Source organism: Triturus cristatus, chromosome 2_2 (genome assembly GCF_964204655.1).
Source record: "Triturus cristatus chromosome 2_2, aTriCri1.1, whole genome shotgun sequence".
NCBI lineage: Eukaryota > Metazoa > Chordata > Amphibia > Caudata > Salamandridae > Triturus > Triturus cristatus.
In genome coordinates, this window is record NC_140582.1 from 855,869,438 (window position 1) to 855,889,921 (window position 20,484).

Below are 20,484 nucleotides of genomic sequence, written 5' to 3' on the forward strand. Positions count from 1 at the left end.
CGCAGAGAACTTGAGTAGGCTGAATCTGATTTTGTGAGCACTGAGGATTAGCGAGATCTTAAACTAATTTAAAGATGCATTTGGACTTATTCGACGAGTTCAGAATGATCTCTGCGAAATATTCCTGTTTAGCGGCAGAAATTTCTTTTTTATAAAGAGATATAGCCCCTTTCCAGGCAAGCTTATCCTCATCTGCATAGTGCTTTCTCCATTTTCTTTCTGCCTGTTTACATTTTGATTTCAAGTCTTTAAGTTTTTCATTGAACCACCTAGCGGAGGGTCTGCCTCTATTTTTGCGGCGTTTCAGAGGGCCAATTTGATTAACAGTGGCAGTAATAGGACTACCAAGGACCGTATAGTTCTTCTCCACTGATCTATGTACATAAACATTCCCTTTGAAAGGCAACGTTGGTGACTGTCACCTTTTCCAATGACCTCTTCCAATCCCTATCCAGGAAGTTCTTAACATCCCTCAGGACGGTAGCTCCTCAGCTAGGAATGGCCATCAGAAATGTGATCAAATGATGGTTAGTCCAATCTACAGGAAGAATCTCCATGCGGTCAATAACCCTAACATCTATCAGCCCCTGTAATTGAGACGGATTGACTGCGCCAGTGGGTCTGTAGCACACAATGCCCTCCAGTAGGTGCCCCCTGGGGTCTTTTAAGGAAAACCCCAGGAGCTCAAATCCCTCTACTGCGTCGATGTCCATAGGGACAAAATCCCAGCCTTCTTTAAACATAAAACCAACCCCTCAACCTGTGGCTCTGGGCTTGTGAAAGATCTTATAACCTGGGGGACACAACAAACCTAGTTCAAAAGCTGAGTCAGGAAAAGTCCAATTCTCAGTCATTAGTAGAAAGTCAAGTTGATGCGCTTCAGTGAGTAATTGGATCTCTGTGACATGTTTAGGGAGAGATCTAACATTGAGTAATCCACAGACCAAAGCTTCCTTCCTAATGAAGTCGGACTTCGGGCTGGCCGAGTTATCAAATATAGGCATGCCTACCCCGGCACCACCGTTCTCACCTATCTCCCGCAATGCCTGGCTTGAATAATGCAGTTTCCTCGCATCATGGGCAGCATGGCTGGCGCTGTGCGCAGATCGTGCACGGACGGCCACAGACGGGCTTGCCTTTGGCGAGCCCGCTGTGCTCCCTCGATCTTGCCGGCATAAATATCCTTTGTTAGCGTCAGCTCCACCCCTCACCCGTTCTGATTGGCTATCCTGGGGGAGTGGCACCAGAAAGTTGCAACAAGGCTTGTGAAGCCGGTATCGCTGATCACAGCAAAGTGCAAGTTTAAAAAAACAAAATTTCAGTTTTTAAACGGTGCACATTCAGGATTAAAAACAATTTAAGAGAGGCTCCCTAAGCGCTGGACAGCAAACACGATCTAAATGAGCGCTCCCGCGATCTTGCTGGCATAAATATCCGGTGTTGACCTCACAGAAGAGGCTGGGTGGATTATCAACTCATTGTGGGGTACGTCGTAGCCAAAACGCAAAAGGCGGTGCAGAAATGTATCATCTCACGCTGGATAGTGCTCTGCCTCAAAATCTGCTAAGCATTAGCCAAAAAGCAACCTAGAGCATACCGGAGCAAAGAATGTGACCACTGCATTAGCTCGCACAGTACTTGTCCTGAATATCTGCCATAAAACACTACTACCTGGACAGTTGGATCCGGCGTGACTGTCACTTTGCCCGTTCAGCCCTACAGGACTTTTTAGTCTAATCTATGTCACAGCCCCACCTCCTGGGTGGTATTGGCTGGGTATCTATTCTAAGGTAAGGAATCTGCAGCTAAAAGTCTCTATCAAATAAATACGTTACTTGCCTTCAGGAATGCCTCATCTTGTAGAGACTGTATGTAGCTGCAGATTCCTTACTGACCTACCCATCCTCCCAGCACTGTGAACGAGTAAAGGGTTTGCTTCCCTTTTAAGAGCCCTAGTTCTAATGCACCAGTTGGCAGTGTTCCTCGTGGCTCTGAGCTTCTGGTGTGGAAAGTCACGAAAAGAAACGGACATCAGCACGCTGGGGTGCCGCCTATATAGGCACTGTGCATTTCACTCCTAGTGCAGACAACGGCACATGACGATGTCATAAGGAACCGAACAACGCCACCTACCAGCATTCAGGGGTACTGCTCACAAAGAATTTCCGGATCCAATCTGACTCCTGGAAATATTCTAAGGTAATGAATCTGTGGCTAGATAGTCTCTACCACATAAGGTGTTACTGAAGGGAAGTAACTTGTTCATTAAGTATTAATGTCTAGATGTTTTTCTTATCATCCTATTAATGTGCCTATACAATCAATTGTGTTGTAAGATTTAGTAACATGCAGTTTAGTGTATTTTTGTAGTTTGTATAATGTAGTAGCTGTTTTGTTAAAATGCTAAGGGGGAAAAGTATATTTAGTATTCTGGATGCTAATGATGTCATGAATCTTGTTGTGGAATGTTGACACGGAGTTAAAAATTACCAGGAGTTGCAGGAAACTTGATCATAGTAGGCTACGCTGTTAGCGGTGTCTGTTTCTTACTAAGTAAACTAACGTTAACTCAAAGATGAAAATCGAGTCTACTTAACACAGCGACTTAAAGCTAGGAGCATCTTTTAAATAAAATGCTCACAGAACTTGTCCGATTATTCTGCGGATTCGGAAAAAGAAGACTTAAAGCACCCTGCACAACACTTTAAGATTCTGTGCTTTGTAACTTACCTTTAATTTGCATTCATTATTCTTTTAATTTACAGGAGATCAACTCTGATCCAACAATAGCTAGCAACCTTACCAGTGACCGAAGTAAAAAGAGAAATGTGACTGCGACAGGAACAGAGAATATTAAAAAAACAGAAGATAAGAAAACAGATGAGACGGGACAAACTGTCCCACCCAAACCTAGACGGGGTCGTCCACCAAAGTCCGAGTCTCAGGGTAGCGGAGTGAAAAAAGATGAAACCAGTAAACCATCTGGAAGAGGCAGAAAAAGGTCCTCTGCCAATCAAGAAAATCCAGTTGTGCTGGAGGCGGGTAATGCCAAAGTACCAAAACAACAGGATCTACCAACAAAAAAAGCAACACAGAGGCAAATTGATTTACAGAGGTTAGACAACTACAGTTTTCTGCATGTTTTAGCTCACTATTAGATTTACATTACAGCGCATTGGGGGTATATGTATATATATATAAATGTGTATGTGTAGATATATATAATATATATATATATATATATTCTCAGTCTCTTTCATTCTCAGCACTACATTCAAATGGAACTTTATATGAATAGAGCATATGTTTAATGTAATGTCCCAAAACACACAATTGCCTTATGGCAGCTCGAAGGTACACTTGGTGCACCCCTTCAGACCACTGAGCCAGGCTCTGTGTCTTGCAATTTACAGACTTTCCTAGGGCACCGCATGCTTACATGATGGTCCTGCACGCTAGGCAAAATAAAAATGTAAGTATACTAGATATTGTGCTGCAAATTCAATATTTTCTAAGAAGGTTTCCAGGAATTGTGAAGTTCCAATGTCGCCTGAAGAAATAGTTCCAATGTCGCCTGAAGAGATCTGCTCCATGGTCAATCACATGGGCACCACCTGGCATCATTTGGATTTACTGCAGGAAAGTCTGCTAGTTTTCAGCCATATGGCTGGCCATGGAACTGATTGTAGGAAGGTGGATATCTGACTATGGTTACCCCCAACTTTTTGCCTAGTGTCTAGCTGGTTTTTCGACTTAGTTGGCCTGAGATCCTGCCATTCAGGGTCTCAGGCTGTCTGCTCTCTCTTTAAAATGGACTCTTGGGGCGCTAGAGGGCGCCAGTCCGTCATGGCCGCACATTTGTGAGGCTCTCGCCAGCCGGGCGCTTCGCAGCTCCATAAGTCCATCCTACATCGAGGGATCGCCATTCTGCCCAGCTCGATTTGTGGGGCTCAGGCCAGTGAACACCCCCACCGACTTGTGGCCTAATCTGTTCGGCGGTTCGGCTGCGGCGGCGGCCGGAACTTCCCGTGGCCGGGGTTGCTGTGCGGCTGGAGCGCAGAGGCCGGCTGCATCGCGTACGCCGCAGTGGGGATCCGGCGTGCGAGCCAGGCCGCGCGACGAGACCGCTGCGAGGGGAGGAGATCGGCACCAGGCGACCAAGCGGAACCCGCCGTGGAGCATAGAGCCGGTAGACGAAGGCAGACTGGAGATATGGGGGGAGCTGCTGGACAAGAGGCTGCCGTCTAGTCGCTGCATTCGGCTGACGGGGCCACCGTGGAGAGATCCTGTGCGGCGCGATTTGACTCCGAGGGCGGTGAGTGACGCGGACTCCTGCTGCCCCCCCCACCCCCCTCCCCCGAGGTTGCTGACAGGACTTACCTGTCGTTGGGCTCCGATCTGGTCCCCGAGGACGGGGGTGGCCGGGCGAGGTGTCCTAGCGGGGTGCAGTGGTCGCGTGCGGCCCTTGGCGCCTCGCGAAGGAGCGGCGCGGCAGGGCCTGCGCTTGGCTCTCCCCCTGGCCTGGCGCCCCTTACGGAGGGTAAAATGCAATGCTGACCGGGAGGTAGAATCCTCGCCTGCACTGACGTGAGCAGTTGGCTGGATAGCTTTGTGGACGCTGCATAGTTGGGGCGGCCCCCGGAAAACGTGGTCTTGGTGCTGTAAGGTGCCCCTACTTTCGAGGCATTGAATTGGAGGGCTCTCCCTAGCTCCATAAATCGCTGGACCCATCGCTTTGCGGCCATTGACTGCGCGCCCTGGTGGGAGAAGTTTAAAGGACTGTCCTGGTACCACAGGGTTCGGTACGCCTAGGTATTGCCTGTCAAAGGGAGACTGATCTGACTCAGGCTGAGTCATGGGGAAGGCGGACGCCAAGCAATCCCGGCTCCCGTTCGAATCCCAAAAGAAAAAAACACCTCGGGCCCCGCCGCCGGGAGATGGCGATTCTGATGGAGGTGACAGCGAAGAGGTGGATTGGAAGGCACTCCTTCTGAACATGCAGACCAGCCTCACCTCCATTGATTCCAAGATCGACGGCATGTCTCGTCGCCTCGATTCCGTAGTACACAGACTTGATCAGCAGGAAGAGCGGTCTAAGGAGGCTGAACAGCGGATCTCGGAGCTAGAAGATGGGGCATCGACCACCCAGTCCAAGGTTTCGCAAATGGAAAGGTTACTAAAAGTCATCGCCGACAAGAACGAGGATTTGGAGGCGAGATCACGCCGCAACAACGTACGCCTTCTTGGTCTGGCGGAGACTACCTCCGTAGGGCGAATGGAACTTTTCATTGAAAAACTCCTGTCTGACCTCTTTGGCGCAGATGCTTTCTCTACGCAGCTGGTGGTGGAGCGGGCTCATCGCACCTTGGGCCCCCGTCCGGTGCCCGGAGCACCCCCACGGCCCGTGATCATCCGCTTCTTAAACTACAGAGATCGGGACACCCTACTCCGCCTAGCCTGGGAAAAGCAACCTGTCCTCTTTGAAAATACCACGCTCTCTTTTTTCGCGGATTTTACACAGTCAGTGCAAGATGCACGTCGTAAATTTGGACCGGTCAAGAAACGACTGCTTCAAACCGGACTTCAACACTCCATGCTATACCCGGCCCGGCTTCGGGTGGTCCATCATGGTAAGCCCCATATATTTCAGGATCCGGCTCAGGCTGAACTATTTCTGAAGGACTGCAAAAAGGCTCCTGAACCCACCCGATCCCACTTGGAGAGGGCGGGGTCCCGATCACCCACTTCTGCCCCTGACTGATATGGGATGTCTAGCTGTTACCATGTTCCAATATTGCTATTGTTATGGGTTGGCCTTGCTATGCCTATGTACTTCGTTCAAGTTGCAATGCTGGTTACGCAACTATCTATGAGCATTGCTCCTTTATGGTTGAGCTACTACCTGTTAGGCCCTGATGGCTTCGATGGTCTCTCGATGTGTTTAAATTTGCTTGTGCCCTGGCCTTGACCCCCCCCCCTCCCGCAATTTCCGCTGGACCTTCAATCCAGGGGATGGCGGGTGAGATATCGGGGGAGTGGGATGGCCGGCCTGGACCTCTAGTGTTCCCCTCTTGGGTGTTCCCCAATAAGTACATGACAGGACATTTTAGGGTTGTACGGGGTGGGGGAGATGCCCGACATGATTGGGATGTCGGAGTGGGTGGGTGGGTGGGATTTCAAGGGAATGTTTTGAGGTTGTTATTGTTTTTCAGCATGAGCACTGCGCATATACTTGTCGAAGTAGCACAGTATGCCACCTTCACTAGACAACTACATCCATGGACTTGCTGCCAGTTGGGCCTTTTAACCCATACTCTATCTATTAGCAAATATGACCCGCACCGCGTGCACTGAGCTGGGAGGGGGAGGGCTGCTCACAGCTATCACCTGGAATGTAAGGGGGCTGGGGAATCCGAGGAAACGCCGGCAAATCTTGGGTGCATTAGACAGGTTGAATGCTCAGGTGGTATTTCTTCAAGAGACCCACATGGATCCCCTCCGCACGGCTACCTTTGCTGCCAGATGGGCAGCCCACTCACTTCATGCACCTTACTCGTCTTATGCGAGAGGCACTACCATCCTAGTCAAAAGAGGTATTCCCTATGTTCCCCTGGGCACCACAGCAGATCGCGAGGGTCGATATTGTATAGCGTGGGGAAGGATAGGTATCGAGACTATCACCCTGGCCTGCTCTTATTGCCCCAACTGCGATAACCCGAGCAGTTTCATGGCTCTCTGGAACAAGATCAGAGAAGTGGGCTCCACACACCTCATTTGGGGGGGAGACTTCAACGCTGTATTGGACCCCGCTTTGGATAGGTCGAACCCATCTATACACCACTACACTAATACACATAGATACCTGAGGGACATTTGCGACACTCAAGATGTCGTCGATACCTGGCGTCACTTACACCCGACTTCCCTGGAAGGCACGCACTGGAATACTGCACATGCAACATGGGCCAGACTAGACTACATTATGGTGAATAGGGCCTTAGCTCCCTCCCTGGTAGAGGTGCACCATGTAGGCCGTACATACTCCGATCACTCTCCGGTGCTAGCCAAGTTCCACTTACCGGATATAATGGGTAGACCCCCGACGTGGCGACTCCAACCCAACATCTTACTTGATGAACTGTTTCGAGCCGAACTGTGTCAAGAACTAGAAGATATCATATCCTGTAACAAGGGATCGGTAGACCGGGCGGCCACTTTCTGGGAAGCACTGAAGGTCACAATACGGGGGTTCTGCATCTCTAAGAGCTCCGGGGTACTGAGAGCCCTGCGAGATACATTACGTAAACTGGAATCCACACTCCACACCCTGGAAACCAGCCCTGACTGTGCCGACAACACAGATGCACAGGCAAAGTACCGCGAAACGCTATCAGACTACACTTCCACCGCTGAAAGAGAGGTGAATTTCCGGGGCAAGTACTTTAAGGCTTGTATGTACGGAGAGGGGGAGCGACCCGGTAAAGCACTGGCAGGAGCGATCCGCCCGCCGCGGGGCTCCAATTTTGTGCTGGAGCTGGAGGGGGAGGATGGGACTCCTATACGTGATACACACTCGCTTTTGGCGGCCTTCACTACACACTACTCTACGCTATACTCTACTACTAGGGTCGGCGCACTGGACATGGACGACTACCTTAGGGAGCTCACACTGGGCTGGCTCTCTGACCGTCAACGGGAGTTTCTGGCGGAACCGATAGGCCTGGACGAGGTTAGGGATGCGATCAATCAGATGGCACTGGGGAAAGCCCCGGGGCTGGACGGGCTGCCCATAGATTTCTACAAGGCGTTTATTGATATCCTAGCTCCGGTACTCCGAGAGGTATTCATGGAGGCACATGAGTCAGGCACGCTTCCTTCGTCTATGCAGGAAGCTCTGATTACCTCCTTATTAAAGCCTGGAAAACCACCCCAAAACTGCGACTCTTATCGTCCTCTCTCGTTAATTAACTGTGACGCCAAAATCCTGACTAAAATACTAGCTAATCGTTTGCAGTTATTACTGGGAGGCCTGGTGTTGTCGGATCAAGCGGGATTCGTCCCTGGTAGGGCCACCTCCAATAATCTCCGGACGCTATTTTCCATTATGCATAATGTAGACCCGGATTTGCCATTGGTGGCGGGTTTTTTAGACGCCACCAAGGCCTTTGACTCTCTGGAATGGGACTATCTTCACTGTATTTTACGCAATATGGGAATGCCTCTGGGTTTTACGCGCTGGATTGATATCCTGTATGACCGTCCGGTCGCTAGGGTAGGGTTGAATGGGCGGATATCGGACGCCTTTGTGGTGTCGCGGGGTACTCGCCAGGGATGCCCCCTATCTCCGCTTCTGTTTGCGGTAGCGATGGAACCCCTGGCAGCCCGGCTCCGTCAGCATCACCGAGACAAGGCTCTGCGCTGTCTTCAGCGAGAGGTCCTCATATCCTTATACGCGGATGACATCACGCTATACATCCGTGATCCCGCTACCAATCTCAATCCTATCCTCCGGGAGTTTATTCGCTTTGCGGGTATGTCTGGTATCCATATCAACTGGGGAAAATCCACTATATTTCCGCTTACTGCGGCCGCTCAGCCGTTTCCTTTGGACTACCCCCTACGGTGGGACATGGATGAGGTTCGCTACCTAGGCATACTTCTCTCCCATGACCGCGAAGAGCTAATGCGGATGAACTATGGCCGTACGTTTGACCATATCCAGGCCTGCGTGTCCAGATGGATCACGCTGCCCCTCTCTTTTGCAGGCCGCGCATCCCTGATCAAGATGGTGGTTCTTCCGAAACTCCTGTACCTCTTCATGAATATTCCCTATTACCCAGGCAAGTCCTTCTTTCGACTTCTGAGGTCTGAGCTTATTCGTCTGGTCTGGGGAGGAAGGAAGCCACGTCTTCGTTGGGAGGTGTTGACTCGTCCGTTCGCGCAGGGAGGGCTCGACCTGCCGGACTTTGAGATGTACTCTCATAGTGCACAGGCCCACTACATTCATCACTGGATTCGCCCAACTCCTTTCATGCCACAGACGGCTGTGGAACACTGGCTGGTTGCGCCTATCCCACTGGAGGGAGCGATACTCAGTGCACCAGAGACGCGTGCGGCGTACCGCACCACTATTTCGAGCTCCATTCTGGCGTGGCGATATATTGCGAGGATAACCCACACACCGCTGCTTTATTCTCCGTTGCTTCCCCTGGCATACCAACCCCTTTTGCCCCTTTTACAGGAACAACTGTTCAAAAACTTTATGGCCAAATTCCACATTACAACATGGGGGGACCTCTATCATGACGGCCAATTCCGTTCCCAATCGCACATGTTCGCTAGCCTTGCACCCACTCTCATGGACACATTCCTCTATATTAGGCTTCGTAGTGGTATTCGTGCACTGACGGGGGAGTTTCCTAGTGAACCACCCACATTGGAACCCTTGCACCAGTTACTTAAAGCTCCCACTCCGGCACACGCAGTCTCTACCCTATACCACTTTCTACGCTCTACACCAGACCCCTTGCCTTGCAGGGCGCTTACCAAATGGGAGGAAGAATTGGGACTGCCCATAGCTGACGAACTCTGGAGCTATTGCTGCTTACAAACAGAACAAATCTCCTCCAGCAGCAGGTTCAGGGTGATTCATTATAGGTTCCTACATAGGCTTTATTGTACTCCAGAGTACATGTATAGGGTGGGCCTTCGGGAGGACGATCTTTGCTGGCGATGCCGCGCTCCGGCGCCGGACTTTCTCCACATGGCGTGGGGATGCCGGGAAATAGCCAACTACTGGCAACAAGTGTATTCCGGCATTTCAGAAATGATAGATGTCCCGTTGGCACCCTCTCCGACGCAGGCACTTCTGGGTTACACAAAAACTTTTAAAAAAACGACACGCAGATTTGCCACTACTGCCCTTCTTATAGCAAAACGACTGATAGCCTGTAGATGGGGACGGGGCAGAGCTCCCAAATTTAAGGAATGGGTCAGAGACATGTTACACTGTCAAGATACTTTACTTCGATATGCAGAATTACTACCTTCCGCATCTAGGCCAACTGACGTCTGGGATCCCCTACGAACGTATCTGCTGTCGCACCCACAGGCATGACGGGCTTTCCTGCCCGCTTAGCCCCTAACCTTCCAAGCCACTACTTTTACGATAGTGACCCAACTGAATGGACGGAGATGGGGACTGTTCGTCATGGGCGGGGATGGGTGTCATCCCTTATTTTAGCTGAGGCTTCGCCATGGGTGGCTCTCCTTCTGTCCCTCGACCAGACAACACACTGGGATGTGAGGTGGGACGGGCAATGCACGCGACTGTGGGGTTCCCCGATACAACTGGTACATACTACTGTGGAAAGATTATTTAATGCAAAATGTTCAGTGATTGATGGGTTGTGTTCGTACATGATGACATGCTGATTATCCTTCTCCCTTACGCCGCAGCCGGCCCCTGGAGGGTTGTAGGCAGGCAGCTGTGTTCAACATTCACTTTCATTCTCATATTAAGCCGCCGGCCACAAGATGGTTGTAGGCATGGGGCTGTGTATTCTGTGATCATGCTGAATAAAGGTTTTTTGAACTTCAAAAAAAAAAAAAATGGACTCCATGTACCCTAGGTACATTCCCAATTGGTAAGGATCACCTTATTGGACCCTGTACAGTGTACCCTAGGTACCCAGGGCATAGGTGTACCCTAGGCCTCCCAGGGGCTGCAGCATGTATTATGCCACCCTTGGTCTGGCCTTCCAATCAGACACAACTGGCTGATCACTCAGCTGGGGCAAGGTCGTGTAATCACCCCTTGCTTAGATATAGTATACCTATATCTACCTTTAAAATAGACACATGTGTACCTATCAGCCACTCCTATGGCAGGCCTTAACAATCCTGGAGGCAGAGTGCTTGGTAACATGTGAGATGGTGCTCTAGCATGAGCTGAGCCTGTCTGCAGCTTTCGGAACCATGTCCTTATAGCTGTTCTATGATATAGCCTACCATATACTCTTAAAGTGCCTTATAATCTTAAACGGTTATGGTGACTATGGTTTGGCTTTATCAAAACATGTCGTGTAAGGTGTCTAACACTTTGGAATAATACCCCCATACCATTTCTGGTGATGAGGATATTATTCCTCCCTTCTAGAGGGAGAGACATGTTCAAATCCTACTTTGCGGTTTAACTCTAACCAAAGCCTCAGCATCACAAAATGGATGCTGCTGCCACAGACACAAGTCTGACCTCCTGCTGCTGGGAGTGATCCCGGCAAGGGAGGCTTGGACAATAGGTTTCCTGCTTGGGGAGGTGCTAGCACCTCCCCAGACAGACTTTAGTGTATTGGGGCAGGGAGGGCTGAAAGGAATGAGACATGCCTGGGGCACACAATGTGCTCCATGCATAGTCCAGTTCAAACCGGTGCTGGGGCACTCCAGCCCCAGTCCTGGCGCGAAACTGGACAAAGGGAAGGGGGTGTAACCACCCCCCTCCCAGGTCCCACCCAAAAGGCGAGACCTAGCAGGCAACCCAGCCCCCCAGATTAGTATAAGAGTGGTAGCTGGGCCCCAGGAGATGAGATTATCCTGAACCTGCAACTTGGACAGAAACTCTGGACCTTCGACATTCGATGAAAGAAGAAGACTGAAGAATCTCCCTTGTGGCCAAGGAGTGGCTACCCTGTGCAAACAGGCACCATCAAGAGACTACCCTTTGCTTTGCTAAAGTTCTACGAGGGACCGACTGCAGAGCCCGACCAGAGCCTTGACTTCCAGACTTCTCCGACCCTGATCCACATCCACAGCCGAGCTGAGATCCGTGGAGGCGACGAGAGACGTGGGACCGGCTACCTGGGAAAAGTGGCGAGTATCTTTCAGCGCAGCTTTTGAGGTACCCTCGAAGTTGTGCACCGGGTATTGAGAAGCCCCAACTCCAAGCACCATCTGCACCGAAGATCAGCCCCCCACACTCCACGAGTCCTGCGTGGGGCCCTTTTGCATTTTCCTGCTTGCCGCATCTGTCCGGTTGCTTGCCCGCTGGCTAGTGGCCTTTGTGACGATGCATCCTGAAATCTTCACCGCTGGTTTGGCTCCTCCAAACTGGCTCCTGCTTCTTTGCAAAAGAGAAGCACCCCAGACCTTCCTGGTCTGCACCAGAAGCAAGTCCACCGTTCTTCGTGGGTTCCGCTTGCCAAGGCTTGGTGAGTCCTAGTCCAACTTCGACGCCGCCGACAGCAAGAGCCTTCGTGGGACAGCTCGCCACCTGGTCGTCCTCGACGTTCCCTGGTCCTCGTGGCTGCAACGACAAGCTTCACCTTCACCTGCAATCTTCACGACATCGCCTGGTTCCTTCATGGTTCCACGTGGTCACTGGCTAGTGACCTTGACTCTGTCCCTTCTGCTTGCAGGTCTCCTCTCTTCTTGATCCCAGCCTTGGGATCCACCGGACACTCTTCACTGACTGCCTGTCAGCAACTTTCCTTCAGGCATCCATAGAAGTCCACGACGAAACCCGACGCAAGTTCACACCTATGCACGCGCAGCCCGTGGGCTAGGTAACTTGGGTACTTCGGTGCTCACAAGGGTAGTGACTATCCTAGGGTCTAGTTTCCGAGTCTCGACTCTCTAGCTGCTTCAGAAGTGTCCTTAAACTGTTTATTTCTAAACTGTACTATTTCTATCGACTATACGCATTACGCGTGAGTGTTTCCACTCTGCACCTGAATCCCGTGGGCCTCCCACTTCCTAACTGTTGCTAGTGTAGTGTAGCCCCAGCGATTCCCTAGGCCTATCCTATTTCCGTGACAGTGGTCCTTATACCACTTACTTAGTATATGGTTTGCGTGGCCCCTAGGGCCTAACTGTATTACTTACCTGTGTGACTTAATGTATGCTTAAATAAGACTGTGTTGTACTTACCTCTAATCTCATAAAGAGTGCTGAGGGTTTGACTAGAATAAATACACTTTATTTTATATATATATCTGTTGTGGTGTCCTTTCATTTGGTATTCAAGGGATTATATATGGTATCACAGCTGGCTTCACATGCCATTCAGAGTTTAGCCTAAGACTGCTCTTGTCCATGCTACCACTAGGATAGCTGGTCTATAAGGTTGACTTTACAACCAATCACCATAAGGGTTGTTTGGACTGATATAAGGTGTACACTAGAACTAGTGACATCATACATCAGGCCAACTTCTCACACTGATCTCTTCAGGCAACATTGCAACTTCATAGAGGCATAACATGCACCAGTGAAGTCAGTTTCATTTTTTCCATTTGCCATAGACCTCTAGATCCTGAGCACACTGACTGTTAATAGATTAGTATTATTTTCCTTTTTCCTCCCAAGAATACACTTGTTTCTAATTAGAAAATAGTTATCTAAAACACTGTGTTTAAATTGAATAGGACAAGTGAAAGGACTATCAGTAATCAGCCCTCATTTGATTTGTGTGTGATATCTCGGTATAGAGTCTAGACCGTAACAAAGGCCTTTGACCTCTGTGCATTGGTGGAATGTAATGCCCTCAGACCGGGAAAGGTGAAACTCTTTTTGGATTTAAGCTATCATGGCGAGGTCCGTTAAGCTGCCTTCACCCTCCACCCCTCTCCAAGAGAATGTCCAGCTTAGTCTTGGACTTACTGAACATTTGAGAGGAACATTCTCGGTTTACTAACCCTTACACAAACAAGACAATGACTGACTTCAAAGCCACTATAAAATACCATTGTAGTTGTTTGATTTCCCCACTGCGGCAAGAGTGCAGCACAGAGGAAGATATTTTTTTGCTGCTATGTTAGATATTTTTAGGTACTCCACCTACCACTGGCATACGCCGCAACTTCTGTTATCAGACATGTTTCTAACTTCTTCATTCCTTTTAGGGCTTGGGCTTTGGGCTAAAGCGTTGTGTGTGTCTGATCAAGACTTCTAGCCACAGGCTTCTTACCTCAGAATATTCCCCAGGCGTCAGACTGGATCTGGAGTTTTTTCAAGCAGTACCTCTACGTGCCAGTAGGTGTTGATCAGCTCAGCAACGTCCACGCTGAAAGTGACGTACGCTGTGCCCATATAAGCACAACCTCTGCACGCTGACATTCGTTCTTTTCGATCCAGAGAGAGATACATCTGTCCACTTTTTGGACAACATTTATGGATGTATTGTCATGTTTTTTTGAGATTTTGTCTCCCAGTGTGTTAGGGATGTCACCCCCCCCCCAAAAAAAATTGACTGGGGTTTATAAACTCTGTGGTTCCTGTCAAAGACCGATATCTGGGCCTGGAGCCAGATCATGACTCCAAAGCCTGTAAGGACTCTCGGGCCATGAGTCTCAAGATGTTTTGGGAGCGTTCCTTGAAGCTCCTTGTTGCCCAACACTGGGTGCCTCCATGATGTTCTAGGTCCTGGTCGTGAGCAAAATTCCGGGCCCGTTCACGAGGCTCAAAGTTGTCAGGTAATTCCCACAAGAAGTCAAACAAGTCGAAGCACACTTTTCCACGCCAGTCCAAGTAATCGCAACGAGACGCATTAATGATGTCACTATATGCCTTACTCCCACACATAACTTGCCTTCGGGTCCACTCCACACCTCCCTGAGTTTGCCGAAGTGATCCCCGCCCAACTAATTATATATCATGAGGCCATGCATCTCATTTGTGGCCAGGCCAACCCCTCTGGGTCATGTACGCTGCCCTCAGTGGCAGTCATGACGTACGTCTTGACATCGGTTCTTCAGCCAGAAGTCACCATCTCCGAGCCATTTCATCTCCTTTATTGAAGCTCTCACAAAGTCCTGCTCAGAGCATGGGCCAAACCCTACAGAGGAGCTCTTGTGCACAGGACAATTGCCTGTCACCCTCTCTCTGCTGCTTGAGACCCAGCTTTCCTCACCCAGCACCTTGAGAGTCTGGAAGTCTAGGCCTCCACCACCAAAGTTAATCCTGGTACTTTCCTAATAGGGAATCCAATAGGCTAGATACCTTTGTCAAGATGATGTTCTCTTCCGTTAGCCTAGCACTGCAGTTGGTAAACAACTCGTGCATTTTCGGCTGATGCACCCATACAGTTTGGGATTTGGTTTTGCAAGTGCTGACCATGGTTTTGGATATGGCCCGAACCATTCTGACCCAGGCTGTTGCTGATGGCAGCGATGCAGCAAAATTCACCATTTGCTGCCTTTTGGATACGACCGACTCGCTAGGCAGAGGGATTGTCTCGGCAGTGGCGCTCCAACACCATGCCTGGCTGAGACCCGCTGGCTTCTCTGGCAATGTCAAGGCATCGCTTATGGACATGCCCTTTGATGGCACCCGCATCTTCGGCAATAAGGCAGATTGTGCGCTGGAGCAGATATTGACCGGCAGGTTATCATGACACCATCCCCAAACTAGCTGACAGAGGACCACCTCTTCCTGCTTCATCATGGAGTATGGCCTCTTTTGTCCAATGGAGTCGTCATGAGTGTGAGAAGTTGGCCTGATATGTAGTGCTCACTATTCTAGTGATCACTGTGTATCATTCCAAACGACCCTTATTGATGATTGGTTGTAAGTCAACCGTATAGACCAGCTATCCTAGTAGCGTGGATACGAGCAGTCTTTAGGCTAAACTCTAGAGGGCGTGTTAAGCCAGCTGTTTACCATCACATATACCCCTTGAACGCCAAGTGAAAGGGCACCACACAAGTTGTTATGAAAATAAAGGATATTTATTTATAACAAGACTACCCTGGCTCTTTATGAGTCAGGGAGCTAAGCACACTACAAAACTCTTATGAAAATACTTCTGGTTGCACAATTTACACAAATGCCCGAAGGGCACGAAACCATTTACACTGCAAGTGGAATGGGAGAGGTTAGAAAGTTTAAAGTTACTGATTCCGGAGGAATCCGATCAGTGGGACTAAACGAAAAAGGAACTGGACACTTGTAGAGTGAACCTACGATGGAGCACCGAGATGCTCGAGTTACCTAGCCCAGAGGCTGCGGCTGCGTGGGGTTCAGCAAGATGTCGGGAGTCCTCGTTGTAGTCTCAGGAGCCTGAAAGAAGAAGTTGCTGGCAGGCGACCAGTGTCGATGTTCAGAGAGATCCAAGCCTGGATCGGTGATGAAGGAAACCTGAAAGCAGAGGAGACTCAGTTCTCAACCGCTAGCCAGCGATCGTGTGGGTACCAGGAAGGTACCGGCTGAAGTCACCGCGACCAGGTGGGTGGATGACGTCGGACTCGGCTGTTCCTCGGACCAGGAGGCGCGGCGGCGACCAGGAGGGAGGGCGAGCTGTCCCACGGAGGTGTCTGCTGTCGATGATGCTGGGCCCAGGAAGGGGGCAGCAGGTCTTGGCAGTGGCAAACCCACGCGGTGGAGTCAAGATGGCGTCGGGAGTGGACCAGGAGGGTCCGAGGTACTCCTCTGTTGAAGGGGAGCAAGAGCCAGTCTGGAGCAACCAGACCAGTGATGAAAGTCTGTCGTGGTGCGTCGTGAAGAGGGCCACAAGCCGGTCGGCGAGTGGTCGGACAACGCGGTGAGCAGCAAGGAGCAGAAGGGCCCCCACGCAGATCTCGTGGATGCTGGGGAGGCAGACTTCGGTGCTGGAGCCGCTCAGGGTTAGGGCTTCTCAAACCCTAGGTGCACTCACTCGAGGGTCCCTCGGTGGGCGTGCTAGATAAGCGTCGTGCAGGTTCTGAAGATGGCCGGCCCCGCAGGTCTCGTCACACCTACGAATCTCAGCTGAGCCGATGATGTAGGTAGAGGTCAGAGATGGCAGAGAACTCAGGTCTCGTCGAGCTGGGCAGTCTTGATCCGTGGGAGAGACGTGCAGCAAACCGCAAGCGCTTAGGTGGTGCCTGCTGGTGCAGGGTGGCTACTCCTTAGCCACAAGGGAGAGTCTTCAGAAATAGTCAAGAGTTCCTTTCGTGGAAAGTAGTTCAAGATTCAGAATTATCCAATTTGGGAAGGGGACCCGCTCCCACCTTTATGCTAGGAAAAAGGGGCTGGCCCGTGACTAGGTCCTACCTATGGGTGGGGCCAGGAGGGGGGTAGTTACACCCCTATCCTTTGTCCGGCTTCGCCCCAGCTCAGGGGCTGGTGTGCCCCCGAAACTGGTTTGAGCCGGGCTATGCACAGTGAGCACCGGGGTGCCACTTGCAATCACCTTCCTTTCAGCCCTGCCTACCTGGGATACACAAACCCTGTCTGGGATGGTGCTAACACCGCCCCCGACAGGAAACCCTTTGTCCAAGCTCCCCTCGCTGGAAGGTCTCCCAGCAGCAGGAGGTCAGACTTGTGTCTGGTGGCAGCATCCATTTTGTGATGCTGAGGCTTGAGTCAACTTTAACCGGGGTTCAAGGTTACTTCCATGTCGTGTCCCTCTAGAAGGGTGGAATGCTAACCCCGTCGCCAGAACTGGCGAGGGGTTCGTATTCCAATTCGTATGACACCTTACTCGACATGTTTGGGTGATGCGATGCCAAAGTTAGCAAATAACCGCGAGGATTATAATGCACTTTAAGGTAGTTGGCCCGCGTCAACATGGAACGGCTATTTAGGATTTGGTTCCGCAAGCCGTCGACGGGCTCAGCTCGCGCCAGAGCACCATCTCACATGATTCCCAGCACTCTGCCTTCAGGATTGATAAGGCCTGCCATAGGAGTGACTGACAGGAATCCATGCGTCCATTTTAGGGTTAGGTATAGGAATACTACACCTACAGCAACGGGTGATTACACCACCTTGCCCCAGCTGTCGTGCAGCCAGTTGTGTCAGATTTGGGTGGCCATCCAGGGGTGGCATAATACATGCTGCAGCCCCAGGTAGGCCCTGGGTACACCGATGCCCTGGATACCTGTGGTATGCTGAGACAGGGACTGACAAGGCGGCCCAGTTCCAATTAGTGGATGCACCTAATGTACATGTGTGTTAATTTCGAGAGAGAACAGCTAGGCTGTGGGTCTGATTGGCAGGCCCACAGCCAGGGAAAGTCGTAAACCAATGAAGCAAAAGCAAAAAATCTGGGTGATCATAGGATTGCAGACCCTACTCTCCTACAATGAGGGCTCCTGTATCAGAAGTAGGTCATAGTTGCTATTTCCACTACTTTCCGGTGCCTAAGGAGGACAGAGGCCTCGGACATATTTTAGACCTGTGCCCTCACAACTTCTTACTGAAGAAGGAGAAATTCAAGATGCTCATAGCTCAAGTTAGCTCAGGTTCTGTCTGCCCTGGAGACTGGATGGTTGGGCTGGACTTGCAGGATGCCTACTTCCACATACCTGTCTTGCCTGCCCACATGCGTTACCTTGGTGGGCCATGAGCATTTTTAGGTCGAGCCTAGCGCAGCGCTGCTCTAGGAGATGACCTTTAGAAATCGGTCAGCTCTTTTCAAGCACTCGTGCTTTTGCTGGCATCCCCCTTGCGGGAGCGAGCAGCGGCACGCAGGGGCCATCTGTTTCTAATTAGCGTGGCCGCGCTTGTTTACATTTGCCTTGCCTGTCTCGCGCTCACTTTCACTTTCGTGCCGTGTTTTCACAGCAGGACCCATGATCTTTTAGGGCCCCGGGGCTGTGTTCCTGCTGCCTCAATGAGCGACAACAATGTGCGCTTTACTGTATCTCTTTCTCTTTCCTGCTTTTTCCTTGAATTCATGCTTGTTTTTTTGTTATTATTTTTATTAAACATGCATCGGTTCCAATAAACAATAGAGGTATCAGTCAGGTTATACATTGTAAACTTGCACAGAAGGAAAAGTGTCATATCATTGCATCACATAGGAGGGGAACGCTATGGGGTGAAGAGGTCATCCTTGTAGGAGAGTAGGGTCTGCTTTCTATGTTAACCCCCACTTTTTGCTTTTGCCTTACTGGTTTTCGACTTAGATGTGGCTGTGGGCCTGCTAATCAGACCCACAGCCCTGCTGTTCTCTCTCTAAATTAATACTATGTACTTTAGGTGCATAACCCAATTGGATAGGATCACCTTATTGGCCCCTGTACAGTGTACCTTAGGTACCCAGGGCATAGGTGTACCCTAGGCCTACCAGGGGCTGCAGCATGTATTATGCCACCCCTGGCCTGGCCTTCCATTATGACACAACTGGCTGATCACTCAGCTGGGGCAAGGTCGTGTAATCACCTTGCTTAGGTGTAGTATTCCTATACCTACATTATGTATAGACACATGTGTACCTATCAGTCACTCCTATGGCAGGCCTTAACAATCCTGGAGGCAGAGTGCTTGGTAACATGTGAGATGGTGCTCTAGCATGAGCTGAGCCTGTCTGCAGCTTTCGGAACCATGTCCTTATAGCTGTTCTATGATATAGCCTACCATATACTCTTAAAGTGCCTTATAATCTTAAACGGTTATGGTAACTATGGTTTGGCTTTATCAAAACATGTTGTGTAAGGTGTCTAACACTTTGGAATAATACCCCCATCCCATTTCTGGGGATGAGGATATTATCCCTCCCTTCTAGAGGGAGAAGACATGTTGTAACCTACTTACCCGGTTAAAGTTAACCAGAGCCCCAGCATCACAAAATGGATGCTGCTGCCACAGACACGAGTCTGACCTCCTGCTGCTGGGAGTGATCCCGGCAAGGGAGGCTTGGACAATAGGTTTCCTGCCTTGGGAGGTGCTAGCACCACCCCAGACAGGCCTTAGTGTATTGGGGCAGGGAGGGATGAATAGAATGAGACCGGCCTGGGGCACACAAGGTGTCCCGTGCCTAGTCCAGTTCAAACCGGTGCTGGGGCACTCCAGCCCCAGTCCTGGCGCGAAACTGGACAAAGGGAAGGGGGTGTAACCACCCCCCCTCCCAGGTCCCACCCATAGGGCGTGACCTAGCAGGTATCCCAGCCCCCCAGATTAGTATAAGAGTGGGAGTTGGGCCTCAAGACTTTAGATTATCCTGAACCTGCAACTTGAACAGAAACTCTGGACCTTCGACATTCAACGAAAGAAGAAGACTGAAGAATCTCCCTTGTGGCCAAGGAGTGGCTACCCTGTGCAAACAGGCACCATCAAGAGACTACCCTTTGCTTTGCTCCAGTTCTACGAGGGACCGACTGCAGAGCCCGACCAGAGCCTTGACTTCCAGACTTCTCCGACCCTGATCCACATCCACAGCCGTGCTGAGATCCGTGGAGGCGACGAGAGACGTGGGATCGGCTACTTGGGAAAAGTGGCTAGTATCTTCAAGCGCAGCTTCTGAGGCACCCTCGAAGTTGTGCACCGGGGATTGAGAAGCCCCAACCCCAAGCACCATCTGCACCGAAGATCAGCCCCCCACACTCCACGAGTCCTGCGTGGGGCCCTTCTGCATTTTCCTGCTTGCCGCGTCTGTCCGGTTGCTTGCCCGCTGGCTAGTGGCCTCTGAGACGACGCACCCTGAAATCTTCAGCGCTGGTTTGGCTCCTCCAGACTGGCTCCCGCTTCTCTGCAAAGAAGAAGCACCCCAGACCTTCCTGGTCTGCA

At 50.6% G+C, this 20,484-nt stretch overlaps 1 protein-coding gene across 1 annotated transcript in view; it reads left to right on the top strand.

The window, feature by feature from the left end:
• PDS5A (PDS5 cohesin associated factor A) overlaps positions 1 to 20,484 on the top strand; it is a 1,513,477-nt gene that overhangs the window by 1,395,570 nt on the left and 97,423 nt on the right. Inside the window, exon 32 of the mRNA XM_085642237.1 lies at positions 2,766 to 3,115. Within this exon, the coding sequence (XP_085498363.1) occupies positions 2,766 to 3,115 (350 nt within the window). The remainder of the gene's footprint in view (positions 1 to 2,765; positions 3,116 to 20,484) is intronic.